The following is a 19738-nucleotide window of genomic DNA, read 5'->3' as shown; positions in this document are numbered from 1 at the left end:
TTGGGCTATTGCAAATGACTTAAGGAATATGACTTCTTCGTCTGGCACAGTCTTTAATTCATCTGAAGATTTAAACAGTTACTTTGTTAATGTGGCTAAAAATTTAACGAACTCCATAACTTCTTCTCATGATTCACTTTCGTATCTCCCTAAAACAAATGAGAATTTACACAGTTTCGTCTTCACGCCCGTAGCATTAGATGAGCTCCGTAGTACAATTGAAAGTATTAAAATCAAATCCTCATCTAGGACTGATGGGCTTACTCTCAAAATGTTGTACTCTGTACTTCCGGAATGCACATTGATCCATCTTAATATTTTAATTAACGAGTCGTTCCAAAAAGGAGTTTTTCCAAACTGTCTTAAGACAGCAATAATTATTCCTCTGCATAAAGGAGGAGATCAAGGTCAAGCTTCGAACTATCGCCCAATTGCACTCCTGTCCACATTATCTAAGAGCATTGAAAGATTGGTTAAAAAAAGGCTTCTCCAAGTACTTACTACCCATCGATTTGGATTTCTAAGTAACAGTTGCACAAGTGATGTTCGAGCTTTTTAATAATGTATACTCTAGCCTGAATAACCATCACTCTACACCTACAATTTTCGGTGATTTGTCTAAGGCTTTTGACTGTGTAAATCATAATATCTTAATTAATAAATTTCATTACTATGGTTTCAGGGGAGTGCCGCTCGAATGGCCTAAGTCATACCTTGGCAACAGAAGGCAGCTTGTGAGGATTGATACGATCTATTATTTTAAAGTCTTAAAAACATGTTGTATATTTTAATATTTTAGATTTTTGGGTTGGCTTGTTACATTTTTTCAAAAGAATCCAATGGGTATTTCGCCACTTGTACTGTAAGAAAATCTGCAAAATAAAATGGTTATTTTTTTTAAATACTGTTGCGTTGAAAAAACTGGTCTCCGTTGTATTAACGCAGCAATGTTTACAAAAAATAACTATTTTATTTTGTAGGTTTTCTTACAGTAAAAGTAGCGAAATACCCACTGGACTTTTTTGAAGAGATATATCCCCCATAGAAGTATATACATTTAATACATTTCGACTTATAGTCAAATACGTTCTAATAATATTCTAAATATTTGAAAGAAACAAAGTAAGTAATAATACATTTAGAACATAATAATGAATTATTATATTTCATTAGTTATTTAGTTATTTGTCTTTGTCAAATATACGAAATATATTATTCAATTCAAAGATATAACCATTATATATTTCTTGTAATTTAAACTTCCTAAAATATTATACGATATTGGTATAAGACAGAATATGACACACTTACTCGAGAGGTCTCACTGTTGGAATTACATGTACATTTTCTTGGCAGTCGCTGGCAGTCGTTGGCATCAGTCGACTATAATAATTATGGCAGATAGAGGCAGTCTTCTTCACATCCATTGGCAGTCGCTTGGCAGTAAATGAGCATTTTTACCCAAGTGAAACACCCTTCGCACCTACTAGATTAAAAAGTAAATATTTTTTTTATTAAAATCAAATTACTGATCTAAAATGGATAATAAGGAATAACACAAATAACGTTAGGGTTTGCGGACATAAATATCCTTAGATAATGTAAACTTTTAATCTACGTCGATATCATTACTCTATTCAATTATTGTAGGCATAGATGTCCATTTCAGAAAACAGAATTTCATGTGCAATATTAAGTTTTATTATATTGATGAAATAGATAATTAGTAGTGCAGGCACATCAACTTTGTTAACTGTTCCTACTTTTATACAGGATGAATAATGTAGAACATTATCACAACAACTGTACAGGGTGGGTCAAATTCGACGCTTTTAAATGGAAACACCCTTTTCTATAGGAGATAGGCAAAAACTAATATCGGTGTCTGGAGCTCAATTTTTGTCAAAAACATGATGGCGAAAACCGCATATCGATATCTGTTACCGTTTCAGAGTTACGGTGTGTTTTACAAAAATATGCATTTTTAAAAAATCGCTGTAACTTTTTTGCTATGGAAAATTATGTATTTTTATGAAAACATTTCCAAAGCACCTTTTTACGTAGAATTTAATGGCTTATGTATATTTTTTTTAAATTAATAATTTAATGATTATTAACAGAAAATTTGATTTTTTATATGGGACACCCTGTATATTTTTAATTTATTGAAAATACTTTAAAATTACCTTTCCAAAAATATAACACACTTGATATTTTGCTCGATTCCTCTTCGAGATATATAGTATATAAAAATTCGCCGGCTTTAAATAAGTAGGCTTTGAACGGCACCGGCTGTAATGCAAAAAAAATTTAGCTATGAGCATCAATTAAAACGAAAATAATATTTGATATGAGAGATACAGAATTTTATAACAATTTAAAATATATTTAACCAACATCAACACGTTTAAACTATATCTAATAACAATAAAAATAAATAGCAAACCAAGACATTAGATTTTGCTACAGGTGTTCGACTATCGACCGTCTTGTGTTATGGACAGACGGGGCAGTTTTTGAACATTTCTCGCGGAATTCATTAACTCAGTAGGTGTGAAAGATACCCTCTCATAACTGCTAACTATTTCTAATTCTTGTCTAGATTATACGGAAGAATAAGGAACCTTTATTCTTCCGCAAATATATCCATAGGATTAGGTCCATGGGCACTAAGTCAGGCGGCCTCGACGGCCAACGGCTGGGGTCTTGGTTAGCTATTCAATTATTCTTGAAATTGGCTGGAAAAATTTGCTGATAACTTCAGCGTTCAGAGGCGGTGCTTCGTCTTGCTGGAAAAATATGTTTTCGAGTTCCATTAAGGGCACATCATCAATATGGGGTCTAAAGTCCAAAGCCTACTAGTTAAAAGTGGCGAACTTTTAAAAATTCTGTATTTCGAAGGGGATTATAACGAAATATCAAGTGTGCTATATTTTTGGAAAGGTAATTTTAAATTTTTTCAGTTAATTAAAAATATAAAGGGTGTCCCAAATAAAAAATCATTTTTTCTGTTGATAACTCTTAAATTATTAATTTTAAAAAAATTATACTTAAACCATTAAATTCTACGTAAAAAGGTGCTTTGGAAATGTTTTCATAGAAATACAAAATTTTCAATAGTAAAAAAGTTACAGCGATTTGTTAAAAATGCACATTTTTGAAAAACACCCCGTAACTCCGAAACGGTAACAGATAATGATGTGCGGTTTTCACTATCATGTTTTTGATGAAAATTAAGCTCCAGGCACCGATATTAGTTTTCGTCTATCTCCTATAGAAAAGGGCGTTTCCATTTAAAAGCGTCGAATTTGACCCACCCTGTACAGCCTCAGAGAATCAGGCCTTAACAAACGCTACTAACCAGCACGACGCTGCTTAGACTTGTAATGTTAGAAAAATCCACTGAAGATCCAGATAGAGATATTTAAGTCTTAACCCTTAACTGGTCCGGAGTCGTTTGACAGACTACGCCAAATAATTAACTCAGTCTCAGTAGTTACTGGGACCACCAACACGATTGGCGTTCTAGCTAATCCTGCCCCTCTAGGTCAACAACTGATAGCCATATTTGTGCCCAAACTGGATTAGTTTTTTAGAAGTTCTGGAACACTTTACTGAAGCCGTAGTCTCACAGACGACGCCGGACCGTTTGTGTAAAATTTTATGAGTGACAAATTTTTGTAAAATATGACCGGGTCTTCGAAAAGAGGGCCTTTAGGAGACTCTAGTTATGAGGAAACTCTATAAAAATAATATGATGAGGACTGTGACAGTGACAATATGACAATCTGCCAGACAAATGCGTTTGACAATGTCAAATATTCCACGAGAAATACGCTTTACAATTGGTAGAATACTTGCAATTCCTGTACAACCAGAAGACGCCTACGGAGATATATTTTTATCCTAGAGTTCTTATACTAGTCAAAGACAATGTTATGTCCTAGTTAATTATTTTTAATGCCTAGAATGTACGAATCCATTGTGTAAAACATGTTCAGGAAATCAATGAAATTTGCCTTATGCTGTAACTAAAAATTTCTCCTTTAACTCCAGTTTTATAACTTATTTTTTACATAATAGTATTATAGGTTTTATTTTTAGAGCTTAGTAAAAACCTATATTGTTTTTTTCCAAATTTATATGTATGGTATTTTACTTTGTACTATATTTTCTGAAAGTTTATATTAATTGAACCCATTTTTGTCTAGATTAGTTTAATAATATATAATATAATATACAATGAAATAAAAATTTGTTATTTTCTAGTTTTTGTGTGTTTTTTAACTTTTTAGAAGGCGTAGTCCCACAGACTACGCCGGACCGTTTATGATACATATCTATTACCGGACCAGTTAAGGGTTAAAGACCCTCTACACCCCTCTACAGCATTTTTCGAAATACTTTTAGGAGAAAAACTCAATGTCTTTCTTATGTTGCGGAGCATCTTGGCTTGTCTCGGTCGCAAACTCCGAAACACAACGAAATACACCGAGACAAGCCGTGATTGATTGTTTGTTTTTTATTTTTTTTGGATTTTCCTCCGGAAATGTTTCGATCAGTTGCGACATATGTTCTTCGTATTACTTCGCGAAGTAATCAAGGTCAAACTTTGTGGTGGCTTCAGAAAAAATAACTAAACAGGGAGTATAAATAAATATCATTAATTTGTATGTAATAGTACTATATTAAACTGATATGAAAAAACGAAAACATTGCATTCCTTTAAGGTGACACAAAAATATTTAGTTTTAATCATTATCTAATATTTTTAATTACAATATTTTCAATATTTTCCGTAAAATGTCAAGAAAAAATATAAATTTCAACTTTCTTTTGCAGCAATAAAAAACCTCATGGCCGTGTTCCTGGGGTCGAACTATAATACTACCAATTATAAAATATTTGCACTTATTTCTAGGACCGATGTATGTATATATTAGCGATGGGAACTATCGAATGAATTAGACTATCGAATGGTTACTGAATGAATGATTTCAACTATCGAATGGTTTCATTCGAATAAAATCATTCATTCATTTGTATACTAAAGCATATGTGACAACCTCGCCGTGCGACTAAATGGTTATCGTTAAGCCACGATTATCGAATGCTTTAGATAAATGAAATTTAGTATTCGTTTGATTTTTGTCTGCGTCAGTGCATTATTAGTTCTTCCAAATTTTTATAACTTGCCTTCTAAATACTGTGCTATTTTTGCGTTTATTAAAATGTTTAAAATACTAAAGTAGTAGTGTTTTTTTTTTAAATTGACGATTGTGTACGTGTGCAGGTGGTCAAAATTTTTCCGAAAATTTGTGTGATTTTCCGATCTTTCAATTATTTAATTTTATACGGTATATGGTCTATTTTTTTAATGGGAAATTTTGAGAAGTAACAATTTTTAAGAGAGATGAGGTGAACTTACAATTAATTTTAAAAATACATATGTATTTGTATTTTAGATGTTTTGGTAATATGAATTAGTTGAACTTAATAATCATATTTAAGTAATGTGGTTAAGTAAATGTGGTTATCGAACTCAAATTTTGGGATGAGAAAATTAAATTGATTGATTAAAGTTTTACACGTGCCAATTTAAAAAAAAAGTTAACGATATTTGTATTTTGTTTATGCTAATTCTCTTACATGTAGATTTTTGCGAAGAAATATTTCATTTATTTTTTAAAGTAAATGCCAGTAAAACCAAATACTATTTTTAAATACTAATACAAAGTAATAAAAGGTAATAAACATATATAATTTTGATTACTAATTTTTTATTTATATTTTTCTTCTATTACACTGCATGCTTAGAAAATTAATAAATGTTTATATTTCATGATTTTAAAATTTGTTGTTAATATAACAATTTAGTTCTGTAATTATTATTATTTAATAAACCAACGTTGCCAAAAAATTTAGGAACTATATTATTTTTAAATAGGATCTAATATAAATAATTTTGACTTCTAATTTGTTGTTTATATTTTGCTACTACTTAAAAAAATGTTTATATTAAATGATTTTAAATTTTGCTGTTAATAGGTATAACAAATTATTACTGTTATTATTATTTATTAAACCAGTTTTGCTTAAAAACATTAAAAATCATTTTCCTACATCCAAAATAAAAAGTATTATTGCAGTGTAACAACAGAATGACATTAATAAAAAAAATGCAAAATATATAGTCATACCACAGGTCATACTATCCCTAACTAACTATAATACCAAAGAATAATATTCTTTGCTAATACCAACTAATACGAATATACGGCAACAGCGCCGTTCATAATGTATTTTCTGTGTAAATACTAGCACCTCAATAAAAAAAATAATGTGTCCTTATCTTTATCTGACTCAAAATCAAAGATGCCGGCTTTTTTCATACCATTGCCACCGACCGCCGACCGCTGTCGGGTTTCTAGGAAAGAAACCTACGTCGCCGGGCGACAACTAAAATCCAGTTTATATTTTATTATAATCCATCCTGACGAATAAATGAATTTTACAAATGAATGAATTTTATAAATGAATGGTTTTTGCTGCCGAATTAATATATTTCAAGGCAGATGACGCATCTATTCGATATTTTTACTCGAATAGTTTTCGACGAATGTTTTCTTACTACCTATCGAATTATTCGAATGAATTGCAACTATCGAATGTTTCGATAGTATTCATTAGATAGTTCCCAGTACTAGTATATATAGTAGTTTAAGGTAGAACAAAGAGCGTTTTTTTCTTAAGGATTTAACTTTAAGATAATCACATTAGTTAATGGAGATAGTGTAATTTATCGCTACTTTAAATACACAAACTTGAGAGAAGGAAAGTTAGCAATTAAATCTGTTTGATAAACTTCGAATTTTAATGGCGCTAAGTGAGTAAATTGCAGTCGGAAAACGTTCATTTCGAGAGTATGTTTCTCCCTAGTGGCCAACAAAGGGATAAGTATTTAATTATATAAAATTTTTGTCGATAATTTGCTAAAAAACAATTTTACATTTTTTACAATTTTCAATTTTATTCCAGATTGCCTATTATATCAAAATATTAAATACTACTACTACTGCCATTACTCGCTGACGAGTATTTGAAGATGGTTACGCATCAGAACATGGTTACGCAAGGCGTTTTCTTTCATGAGCTTTTCTGTGACTGACAATCCCGATACGTGATATGTTATCTCTCTTCCGCACTTACCTTGATGCCTGTTTATTTTTTGGTTGTTGTTAACTGAGTTTACAATTCTTCTGCATTGCGTTCTATTGTACGCTGCTTCCTCCCACCGATTCTGCATACTTATTCCTTATATCTTAAGCAGAATTTAGTAATCATGATTTCAGCGCTCTTTCAGCTAGTTTTTTCAAGGACCGATACGTTTGAGACATGGTGGTTCAATTTGATTATTAACAACTGTCTAAGGTGTCTCTATTGCAACATATTTAAAGCTTGATTTTCATGCATCCGTTGTCCGACGATACATTGATACGATATTAATTTTATTGGTAGAATTTAAAAACTTTGATTGGTTAGAAAATAACGCAGTTTTTAAATTTATTGCATTTTCATGCCTCCGTTTGTCGGATATACGTTCGTGTCATTTTATATTTTCGTATTCATAACGATTTTGCTATTTTACTTCTATTTTTATTAAGGTTAGATTAAATTTGTCAAAAAAGTGTCAAAACGCCCGTTATCGTATGAACGGGTACGTTGACGGGTTGAAGTAAAATATTTACGGATAAAAAGTGGCGCGAAAACGCTATGACCAATCAGAGCACCGTCGGACCAACGTATCAACGTATAACGGATGTCTGAAAATCAAGCTTAATCCGTCCATGTGCCGGCGGCACGGCGCGGCATGGCACCCAGGTTCCGCTTCCATATAACATTATTATTATTATTGCTCTGTACATTGCATGTTCCGTTTTTGTGCTCAAGTCATGATTGTAGAAAACCCTGTCTTTTAATTTACAAAAGGCTCTTGAGGGGCTGCTAATTCTGTGCTGTATTTCAGAGTCGATTTTAGCCTTTTCCGAAATTTAAGTGCCGAGGTAACTGAATTCCGCTACATAGTCAATAGTCCTCCAATTTTTATAGCATACGATTTTTATTCTATCGATGTTGAGCCTAAGGCCCAAAACTTCGTATGTCCAGGTATATATGTTCAGCATTTCGTGTAATTGCTGTAACGTTTTTGAAACTGGAGCGCAGTTATCAGCGTACTGAAGTTATGTGATAAATTGTATACGTGTTTTTGCCCTAAGTCTTATTATGTTAAACAGACCGCCATCGTATCTGTATCTAATGTCCATTCCTCTTTCCTGCAGTTTGGTGTCCACTATAATAGAGAACTCTGACCTGAATATGTTGAATAGGAGAGGCGTTAAGACACATCCTTGACATCCTTGCCTAACTCCTGTATTTGTCAGGAAGGGATCGCCCATATGACACTCTTGACTTGTTGTTATGGAGGTTTTTACACACTGTAAGACATTCGTTGGGTACTCCGAACTTTTGCATAATTGCCCAAAGTGACCCTCTGTTTACAGAGTCAAAGGCTTTTGTTAGGTCAATCAATACAACATAAAATTTACTCTGCTGCTCCTTTACTTTTTTCTGTTAGTTGGCTGACGGAGAATATGGAATCAACGGTACCGCGGTTGGTACGAAAGCCCGTTTGTGATTTCGGAAGAATGTTTTCTGTTTGTGGGTGCAGGCGGTTTGACATAGTTTCTGCAAGAACTTTTCCTCCGATAGACAGTAGTAAAATTCCCCGGTAGTTTCCGCAATCTGGTGTACTTCCCTTATTTTTAAATATATTCACTATCCGCTTTCCCATATGACGTCAAAGTGAATCGGAAGTAAAATATAAAGAAATATAAAAAATTACGGAAATATCTTACACATACATTTATTTTTTTACATAAGGGAGTAGAAAGTTTCAGGTAATTTGTCAAGTTAACAGTTCACATGCTCATATAGGGAGGTAGATGCCAATTTTCTGCTCTACGTAATCTAATTGATTTGGCGAGAAACTTAGTAATTAAAGTTAATAATTGAATGCGGTTTGACAAACTTCGGAATTTAGTACATACTGAAAACGGTATGAATTGCTGTAATCTGTGTAATTCTCTATAAAATTATACAAAACTTCGTTTTAAAACTATTTTGAACTGCAAAAAAATATTAATTTGAACTTAATTATTAACAAAATGGGGGAGGGGGGGGATAAATCCTGGGGAGAAATAAAAAATAGAGTATTTGTCACATCATCAGTATATACTCGTATTAACATTCATACATGTGGTAACAATTTAATAATAATTTAAATATCTTTTAATTTTCAATGTAATAACTATAATTTTTGGTTTAATTTTTAATTTCTGATTTATCTGTCATATTGTCTAAGGACTTTTTTATTCAAATCTTTTGTTGTAGGATCTATAAGATTATAATGCATTATAATATGAATAAAACAATTAACGAGCGCTATTGATTGGTTAATGTCTTTGCTATTCTAGCAATAATAGTGAAGCAGAAAATAAAATATATTTTTATATTTTTTAAATGTTGTGAATGAGATAATTTTCAAATTGTTTCTCTTGTTACAGGTTTCCTGGGTGCGTCATAGAGACATACACCTTCTTACAGTAGGTAGATATACGTACACGTCTGATCAACGTTTCGAAGCTATCCACACTCCTCACACTGAAGAATGGACTCTCAGAATACGATACCCACAGAAGAAAGATTCTGGTATATACGAATGTCAAATAAGCACCACTCCACCCGTTGGACACCCTGTATTTTTGACGATAGTCGGTAAGTATTAATTATTTCAATTACTTATTAGTATTAATCAATAATTTAAGTTTGTATTATGAAAAAAGTACTTTTAAAAAATAAATACCTACCCGACCTTTGGATGTCAAGACTACTGGAAATAATTATAGTCTGTTCAACGAGAGGGCACTTGACAGTGACAACTATGTCTGCCATTTTAATTCACAGATAAATTGTATTTTTCTGATTTTTCGGATGTCGTCTGTCGAAATCTTCCCTAACTTGTTGGACTTTATATGTATAATGACCTATTGACTTCGCCAGTGTGTTTACTTACATCGCATATTAACATATTTGTGCATCCGTGTTTTTCACATAGAAACATGATGGCATATTCTAGATATTCACCTATCCAAACCTACATCTGGTCTTAGGTTGATTCACTTTGATGATCGGGGGAAACCAGTTTGTACAGGGTGTCCCATTTTAGTTGAAATCACACGGATGCGGTTTGCACAAACCTGTTCAAGTTTTTTGTCAAACGGAAGATGCTATCAACAAAATTTTTATATCCTTCTTCGTTTCTGTCTTTTCGAAAATTGGTTTGGTTAGGGCAGCTCCCTTAGCTTCGTTACTGTGAAAGATATCTAGAAGGTGAAAACTGATTCTTGTAGAACCTTTTACGTAGAATACACACACATAGGTTTAGTCTATTTTTCTCGCTGCTTTTCTACAAAAAAAATATTTTTGAAAATATGAACTAAAGTTATGTTTCTTCAAATGACACCCTGTATATTTATAAGTCATATGATCCGTCTTGCTATGAGCTTCTTAAAAATATATAACACTCTATATTTATTTTCACTATTTACTGCAATATTCAAAAGATATAATTTTCTTATTAGTATCACAGATTAGGATATACTATATGTATACAGATAAAATCTTGTCCCTAATTCTTGGTACGAAAATTGTATTTTTGTGACGATGAGCAAACGAGTAAAATTTTCTGTGCGCAAAAATAAACTGGAGTTTAAACAACGTAATAACTGGGCCCGAATTCTGTAACTTAGAAAACGCTAAGCGCTTTTAGACGCTCAGCGTATATGACGTTAATTTTTGCTGAGCGCGCACTTAACTAACGATTTGGGTATTCTCGTCTGACGCGCTTAGCATCTCTACTGATTGCGCTAAGCGCTTTGAAAACGGTTGCCTTAAAGGATCGTTTTGCTTGTCGAACTGTCAGTGAAAATCGAAAAAATTGTGATTTCGTGCGTTATCTTGCTCTTTAGTGAAAACTACTACTTGTTCTATAAATTCCTAAATAAGTAATCGACAAATTACAAGTTGGTAGCTATAAATATTGTTCAAAACATCGAAAATGCTGTGAAGCGTCTTCAACATTTCCCTCGTATAATAAGAATAATGACATATCCATTGAAAAATAGGTTGACATAACTCAACAATAGGTTATAAAATTCACGTAACATTGACATTTTTCATTGTTTTAGTCACATTTGACTATTAGATACCTGCGAAATTACAATGCTGTCAATATGTGCTCAACGCGTATCCAGAAAACGATTCGCACAGCAACGAGAATACCAAAATTGACTGCTTGACGTTCCGCTTATCGCATACTTTCGCTCACCGCTTTGAAAGCGTAACGTTTTTATGTCAAAGTTACAGAATTCGGGCCCTGGGCCGGTCAAGCACTGTGTACAATTTTAGAGGCCATAAGTGGGCGTGGTATGTACGCAAACTATAGCAAGAACCCCTAAATACAAAAATCGAGAACGGAAAAATCCTGGGATCAGGGCGGCTATTGTTTGGCCTCATGTGTCCCAGTTCATTTGATTTGGGAAATAGTCATTTAACAAAATTCTAATATTTTAAAACTTGTGAGGGGGAATTTCATCTTGCTGAAAGTATATTTCACGTAAGTTACCTAAAGGAATATCTAAATGTTCCGGTACGATAGCTTCCAAGATTTACAAATAGCGGTAGTATGTTAAGTTTTCATGATATACATAGCTACATATAAAGAATTTATTAGTGGCTCCCAAAATAAAACAAAAGACAGATAGCAGTATACTTTTAATTCTTTAGCTTCTTTTATTATCAATAAAATTAAATATCATTAAAAAAATTATCATTAAAAAATAAAAATGATTTTTTAATGAAAATATTTAAGTATTACAGTAAATAGTGAAAATAAATATAGTGTAATATATATTTTTGAGGAACTTATGACAAGCCAAATCATATAATTCATAAATATGCAGGGTTCTATTTAAGAAAACATAGCTTTTGTTCATATCTTCAAAAATATTATTTTCGTAGAGTAACATACTACGCCACTCTATTCTACGTAAAAATTTCTACAATAAACACTTTTGGTCTTCTCGAGACTTTTTACATTAACAGAGATACCCCAAATTTCAAAATTTTCAAACAAAACCTCTACAAAAATTTTGTTAACAGTATCTTCCGTTTGACAAAAAAATGGGACAGGTTGGTGCAAACCGCACCCTCCTATCTTGACTAATAACGGAGATACCGTATGATTTCAACCAAAATGGGACAACCTGTACATGTTTGTGGTACACTGGGCTGATACTAAAAATAAATTGAAACTACACACATATTAAAATTATATTTCTTTTTGAAACTTTTTAATATCCTTTTTAAAATTGTTATTTTATTTTTTTTTTCAAAAAATTTAAATTCTGGGCATAAAACTATGCAATTTAGTTATAGAATTTTTTAAGAACTTTAATATAAGTGGAATAAAAAAAAATAAATGTGGAATATTGCATAAAGTTGGACAATTGACGTTTAAAACTGCAAAAAATTTGCATATCTATGTCTAAAATTGTTAATCCTTTAATACTTTCTACATTAGCATAATAAAAGATCTAAGCAATTTAAATATTTTTAATTCCTGCATAGGTAAGTTTCATAGAGAGCAATTTTATATTACGGTTTTATAAAATTCTTCCCTTTAATCCTATTTGTATTTAAATGTGGTTGGTATTTAAAAAATTTAAATAAACGTTAAGTTTAGTTAAATTTAATTTTTGTAAAGAAATTATTTTCTTTAAATATTGTTTATAGTTCTTTTTTGTTTTACGTTGAGAATAAATGTTATATCAGTTCCTTAATTTACTAAAAAAATATATGAGTTTTTTTTCTAAAAATAAGGTATAATAATTATCATTTAATACCAAATATATCAGACTATTACCGTTGACTGAAAGAATTGGAAAGATACCCAACCTAATGGACGAATTCGAGACAAGGCTGATTTGATTTCTCCTTACGTCTGAAGTGCTCCTCAATCCTCCTGCGGTCAATGCATAAAACACTTATATTCTCTAATTCGGCCAGCGAAGGCATATCAAAGACAGTGTGGAACTGAAAGCGACAGTATTGCCATATTAAAATGTAAATTACTTTAATAAGTTTGACGAAAATATCTTTGCATGAAAAATCCGCGTTTTTGTATTGAAAATTTATTCGTATTAAACATAGAATTAATAACAAAAATAAAAATTAAAATATTAAAAAGGACTAATTAATATGATTCCAGTATTCAACTTAACTACGTTAATTGTAATTAATAATAACTGCTCTAAATACTTGAAAACTGAATTTTGTATGTGTGTTAGACAGTGTGCTAAAAAGTAACACCTAATAAATTTTATTTCCATTTTTTGACGAGTGCTTATTTATAACAACAGGGACGTTCATTTTCATAACATATTATTATATTGATTTCTGATTCAAATCCACAATAATTTAGAATAATTTATTAACTAACACAATTAAGTATGCTATTAATTAATATTTGGGCGAGAGTTAAAGAGGGCTTTTTAAAGAGTTTTCTTTTTGTATACAAATGGGTTAATAATATTATTGTTTTTAGCACCTGTACATTTTGTACATTTTTTAGTTTAAAAACAATATAAAATGTCAATATTCAATCGGTATATTGATAAATGGGGTCTAAATTATAAGGAAATGCATTTTCTACGAAAAAATATTCAGTATTAAGAACTTTGATACCCTTGAAGAAATGAAAAGCCTTATAATTTTTACTGCAATTTCTCAAAATTGAAAATGTTTCAAAAACGGTAAGGTTTAAGTGTAATAAACCATAATCAAATGTACGTTTATTTTCATCGTAGAAACTAAAAATGTAATAATATACAGGGTGTTTCATTTAAATAATTACAACTTTAATATTTTTTATTTATTTGTAGTCTGTATCTTGTTAAATATTTTTAAATTGTAGCTCTAATAGTCCTTCAACGAACCCAAAACTTCGTTTAGTTATAATACTCCGTGTCGTATGTGGTGAACAACCCTGTATAATTACCAGTAAATATCATTTTCTTATTTTTCTCGACTTTTGACCACGCTTTACCCCACGCTGCATAACTAACTATTTTACAACCTTTCTGGTATTCGCAACAATGTCACTGTCAATTTCAGTTTTGAAAGAATATCCCTGTAGAGTTAATTTCTAGAAAAGCACAACCAATCACTATTATTTGAAACTTGATATTTTTACTTCTCTTTTCCCGGTATGAAAAAGGAATTTTTATTTTTCCTACTTCAGTAAATATATTCGCGTTATACGAGAATCATACCAGATCAGGAAATATCATAAGTCAAAAATATTTAGAATCCAAAACCTGGAAATAATTCAGCTATTGTTGCCAAGATCAACCTTGCTCCAACTTCAGAAAGGCTTATTTTTTTCATATCTTACATTTAAACCGCAAAAATGGAAAATGCCTCGCGGATTTCCAAAAGAGGAAAACACTTTAACTTTGAAATAACTTGGTTTTCAATTCACCTCGTTGGCTTCTATTTTCCGTTCCGGCCTTTTTCACGTACAAGCTCGCACTGCCAAAACAAGAAGTGATATGGAAATTCGAATTTGTCAAAAGAAAAATATTAAGTGCCCATGTTTCATAATTTTCCCTGGATGGATTTTCATTTTTTCCTTTTTCTTTTGTTGTTTTGGCGAATGTGTTATAAAAAAAAGTTGCTTTAGAGCAAAGTTCACGGAAACACAAAAGTTGAATAAGGGATGGTTGTTTTGGCATCGAGGTTTTTTCCATTAAAAATAAATTTTCATCAGAGAAAAATGCTATAAATTGTAAGAATTGGACCACAGAGAAAAAAATATGTCGATTTTTTATCTGAAAACAGATTTTCATGCGTATAGTGTATGAATTTCAAACAATAAATTAATAGAATTATTCATGTCGTTTGAACTGCAATTATATTTGACTTGTTTTAATTCGCAGAAAAAAAACGCTTTTTTTTTTCGTTGAAGCGTTACATTTTTTAATGTATTTAGCAAAAATTACACTATTCTAAATTAACAGTACGTAGGTGGTTTTACATATCAATTGCTTACTCTCACAAATACCGGGTGTGTCTCAAAAGTGGCCCACCTCTACAACTTTTCTATTTTTTTTAGATAAAAGAACGAGATTTGGTATGTAAAATGTTTTTACCAACGTATTCAATTGTTTTTGGTCACTTCCTGTTTCACCGGAAATAACTAAAAAATTTTGATTTTTAAGTGACATCCTTGGTAATTTTTTACACTACTCAGTAGAAAATGTCACTCTGAATAGTATGATATATGTCAACTTTTGACATTTTTTCCTTAAAAAATCGTATTTTAAATTTCAATCTAGAGTTGATTAGGTTGGTATTGCTCATTTTTAATCAAGGAGCATTGGAAAAATGGTTTTGATAATGTTTTTCGTGTCTTGTCCTGGCCGGTTAAAAGATGCCCAAATCATATATTTAATCATATCTCATTTTTTTTCAAATGGAACAAAGGTAGCTCATTCGCATAATTGGAAAAAGCATTTTTCTACGATAATTTAGTACCGATAGTTAGTGCCACTCACTTGGTATTTCGAGTCGTTTGGTTTGGTTTGGTTTGGTTTGGAAATGAAACGCATGTTACAATTTCAAATAAACAAAATGCAAAAATGTCAAAAGTTGACATATGATATGTCATTCTATCTAGAGTGTCATTTTATATTGAACAAAGTAAAAATATACTGAGGGTGAAAGTTGTTAAAACCCTCACAGGACACTTATACCTTACTAAATTATATATTATCAGAAATGAACCCCCTCCGAAATGCACCTTATGCAATAACTTAATGTCAATGAGACACATTTTTTTTGAATGCTTACCTGTTGCCTCCCATAGGTCTAGATTATTTAATGCTGTTATCTGATGAGTTAATGCTGAGAATATTTTCGCGCCTTTTATCATTTCGAAGATTTATAAAGTTATGGAATTCTTAGAGAGCATCAACATAACGAAAAAAAAAAAATTTTTAATAATTTAAAATAACCTCATATTAACTAAAGCTTATTATTGAGCGCTAAAAACCCTCGCTGATGTTGACGCGCTCTATAAACTAATATCTCTCTCTCTCACTCACTGAGGGTGCCATTTAAAAATCAAAAGTTGTAGTCATTTCCGGTAAAACAGGTAGTGATTATGTCATATACTAACACACCAAATCTCGTTTTTTCATCTGAAAAATAAAAAGTTATAGGGGTGAGCCACTTTTGAGACGCACCGGTATACTTTTAAGCCAAAAAATTAATAAAAAGAAACTTAATAAAAAATATATATCCCAATGGTCTAACTTAGTGTTATTAAAAAAACGGACAAGTGCGAGTCGTACTCGCCCACCTAAAGTTCCGTATAAATTTTTAGGTACATACAACAGTTTTATTTTCATTCTTGTGCCAATAAAGCCCTTTCATACGACACCCCAGATAGACGGCTAACACAATCCAAAATTTGGACCCCCGCCGGCATTCCTTGCATAATGACCGTGTTTTCTGAGATTTAATTAAAAATATAAGGCTCTCAAATTTTTCTCTTTTGTACAAATTAGTAAAATTAAAAAAAAAATCTACAAAGAAAAATATTTGGTCACCCATATCTACTATTATGTCCGCGCATACTGTTGCTTAGCTTCGATGATTGATTACCTACGTTCTTTTTAAATGAGGACTATATTTTTTATGATTTAATTACAAATGTATGTTTTGAATATATTCAATTTCCTCTCTAATACATGAATATACTCGCAACAGCAGTAACCAATCTAAAGCTTGCTTATGTATAAATACTTATAACGAGTTGTGCATCGTCCTGGAAACAAGAAATCCATATAAATTTTTAATTATCCAATTATTGCCACTCCTATTAATTTTACTGTAAAGTCGCAAATATATTTTTAAAGGTCTACTTATGGAAAATACACATGTCAAATCCAAACAATTTTGGAAAAGCCGATTTTGAGTAATAAAACCATATCCATACCTGTGTGGGGGTTTCAGTTCTTGAAAAAAGTTTGAGTCTTTACAGATTATTATAGTAATCTACAAAATAAATATTTTTTTTGTAAAAATAACGGCGTTGTATTTAACTACAGTTATTTATAATCGACCTACCTACTACAAAATCAGATGTCCTCTGAATGTTCCATTTAGACATTTAAATAGTTTTTTTTTCTTTTTTTTTGCCTGACGATGCGAGGCGATATAGTGAAACGTTAAGCATTTTTTGTCGGTTAGGCAAATTTGTTTTACTAGTAAAAAACACTTTTGGAACAATCTAACCTAACCTAACCTAACACGACATGACACCACGGTCTTGACGCACGAGCTAGCAAGAAAAAAAAAGTGATAAGTATCGCGCAAACACCAAAAAAACAATTGATTTATAGCTAAGAAAAGCATTATAATAAACTTAATACTGTTACCTGGGTACCAATATCCCCTGGTTGTGTGCTAGGAAGAAAATTTTCATGCATATTTTCATGATAGGTTTGTGGCTTCTGAATAATGGTCTAGGTAAAACAATTAGGTCATTTGCTAGCTCAGAATTAGAATTATCAGAGTTAAGCAACTCGCATTTTTATTGGAGGACGTCGTCATATTTATTTCAAACCAATAATCAACGAGAATATTCGTATAATCTGACAAAATTACTGTAAACCACTATAAATACGAAGTTAGGTAGACTATTGGCCTAATGGCCACAGCTGCTATCCGGCCGATGAAGTTAGGTTCAAATTTTTTTCTCTTCTTAAATAAATTTAAGCGTTAGCATTATTAGGCATTGGCATAAAAGTGTGTATTTTTGGTGGTACTTCACAAAATTTGCAGGCTATTGAGGAAACAGAAAATCTACAAATTATAGAAATAAATTGAACATTTGTATTAAAACAGCATATTATTATTATAACTTATAACTAAACATGTTAATAAGTAATTTGTAAATCCTCTAATTTAATAGTTGTTGATAAGAAGTTTCACATCTAATATGCGCGCATAGTGCACACACAATTTTTTTTGTTTTGTAAATTTATCTTCCAGCTTAGACTAAGTTTTTTTTTATTAAATATATTAGAGTATGCTACAATGGGCATGTTCCAAAAAAAATATAAATTCGCAAATAAATCATTGCATTGCATAGATTAAGTCTTCATCACTTACAATACATAGGAAATTAGGAAAAAAATTCATGATATTATTTTAGAAATTAAATTATAATTTCAAACTTGAACATTCCCGGTTGAGTTGTGACGTACATAGCCTTAACCAATCACGTTTCAGATCGTAGAAAGGGAAGTTTCATATCATATGTTGGTATGACTGATTGCCTGGCTCATGCGTATCGGGCGCAGCCATTTTGGATTTTGTTATTATTTTTCTTCGTGCTTTTCAGTTCAGCAGTAAATTTTCTTGGTTATAACTTTTAATTTTATCTAAATGGCTCAAAACAATGAAAAAACTTTTTCGGATCATTTTCGAATGGTGACGGAGTATATGGTGGACAGTTTTTATGTAGACAATTTAAAATACTTAAGTGTTAAGAAGTTAAAATATCAAGGTGAGATTTTTTTTTCTTGAATCATAATGATAACGTTCGATCGGATACGTTCAATAAAAAGGGGGCTTCTGTACAATCAAACAAAAAGTACACCTGAACATCATGTGACTGCAATGGTAAAAGTGTACAGAAAGTGAAGGGAACTAAATTTTTAAGCTGTGCAGCTACCACTGGTGATTTTTAAATTATAACTAAATATGTAGGTTTCTATTTATCTATTTTAATTTTAGGCGGCACGTAAACATTATGTCTGACATAACAAATAAAATCAAGAAAGGTACCACGCTATGATTTATGTAGAATGAAGGAAGATAATATCTTACTTTCTAGCAACTTTTATTACCAATCTTGTCTTCTTTCATAATATTTATATTTTATGTTCTTGTAGCGGGTTAATTGTAAATTGACTGCTCTGATATTTAGTAAGTCTTATCACTATCAAAATGTAAATTATTACAATATTGTAATTAAAACACTTTATATTTACTTGCCTTTTAATTTAATAAATTTTAAAAAATAATAAAATATGTATATGTAATACACAATGTATGTTTCCTTCGAATCTTCCTGATATATATAACCCTCTTAAAAAATAATATTTTATGCTTATATAATAAACATTATTGATCACATATTAATACATTTAATAACAAAACTATAAAATATAATATTTACTTGATTTTATGAAAAAAGGCACTGCATTAGAGCCTTATTTTATCTATACAATGTATTTTATTAATAGTCCTCTGAAATAACTTAAACATGAACGTATTTATTAACATTCTTGGTGCCAATAGAATTTTTCTAGTTGCCTTGTTCATCTTCTCTAACTTTTCTTGGTCAGATAGTAGAAATTCAGAAATAGATAGATAGTCAGAAATACTATTAATCTTAGTTATCAGGAATTACATTTTTTTCAAATTAAAATTTCCCCACCTTCTTCCACATGTAAAAAACAGGCGTTTTAATGATTTAACAAATCAA

General features: G+C 31.1%; 1 protein-coding gene across 1 annotated transcript in view; it reads left to right on the top strand.

Annotated features, from left to right (window-relative positions):
• Positions 1 to 18600, top strand: part of LOC115886840 (zwei Ig domain protein zig-8-like) — a 524614-nt gene extending 506014 nt beyond the window's left edge. Inside the window, exons 3-4 of the mRNA XM_030906144.1 lie at positions 9624 to 9834; positions 18590 to 18600. Coding sequence (XP_030762004.1) covers positions 9624 to 9834; positions 18590 to 18600 — 222 coding nt within the window. The remainder of the gene's footprint in view (positions 1 to 9623; positions 9835 to 18589) is intronic.
• The last annotated feature ends 1138 nt before the right edge of the window (positions 18601 to 19738 follow it).

The sequence above is a fragment of the Sitophilus oryzae genome, unplaced genomic scaffold (genome assembly GCF_002938485.1).
Source record: "Sitophilus oryzae breed Bouriz unplaced genomic scaffold, Soryzae_2.0 scaffold_499_pilon_pilon, whole genome shotgun sequence".
NCBI classification, from domain to species: Eukaryota; Metazoa; Arthropoda; class Insecta; order Coleoptera; family Curculionidae; genus Sitophilus; species Sitophilus oryzae.
The sequence above is the reverse complement of the archived record's forward strand: the minus strand, read 5'-3'. Positions and strand labels throughout refer to the sequence as shown.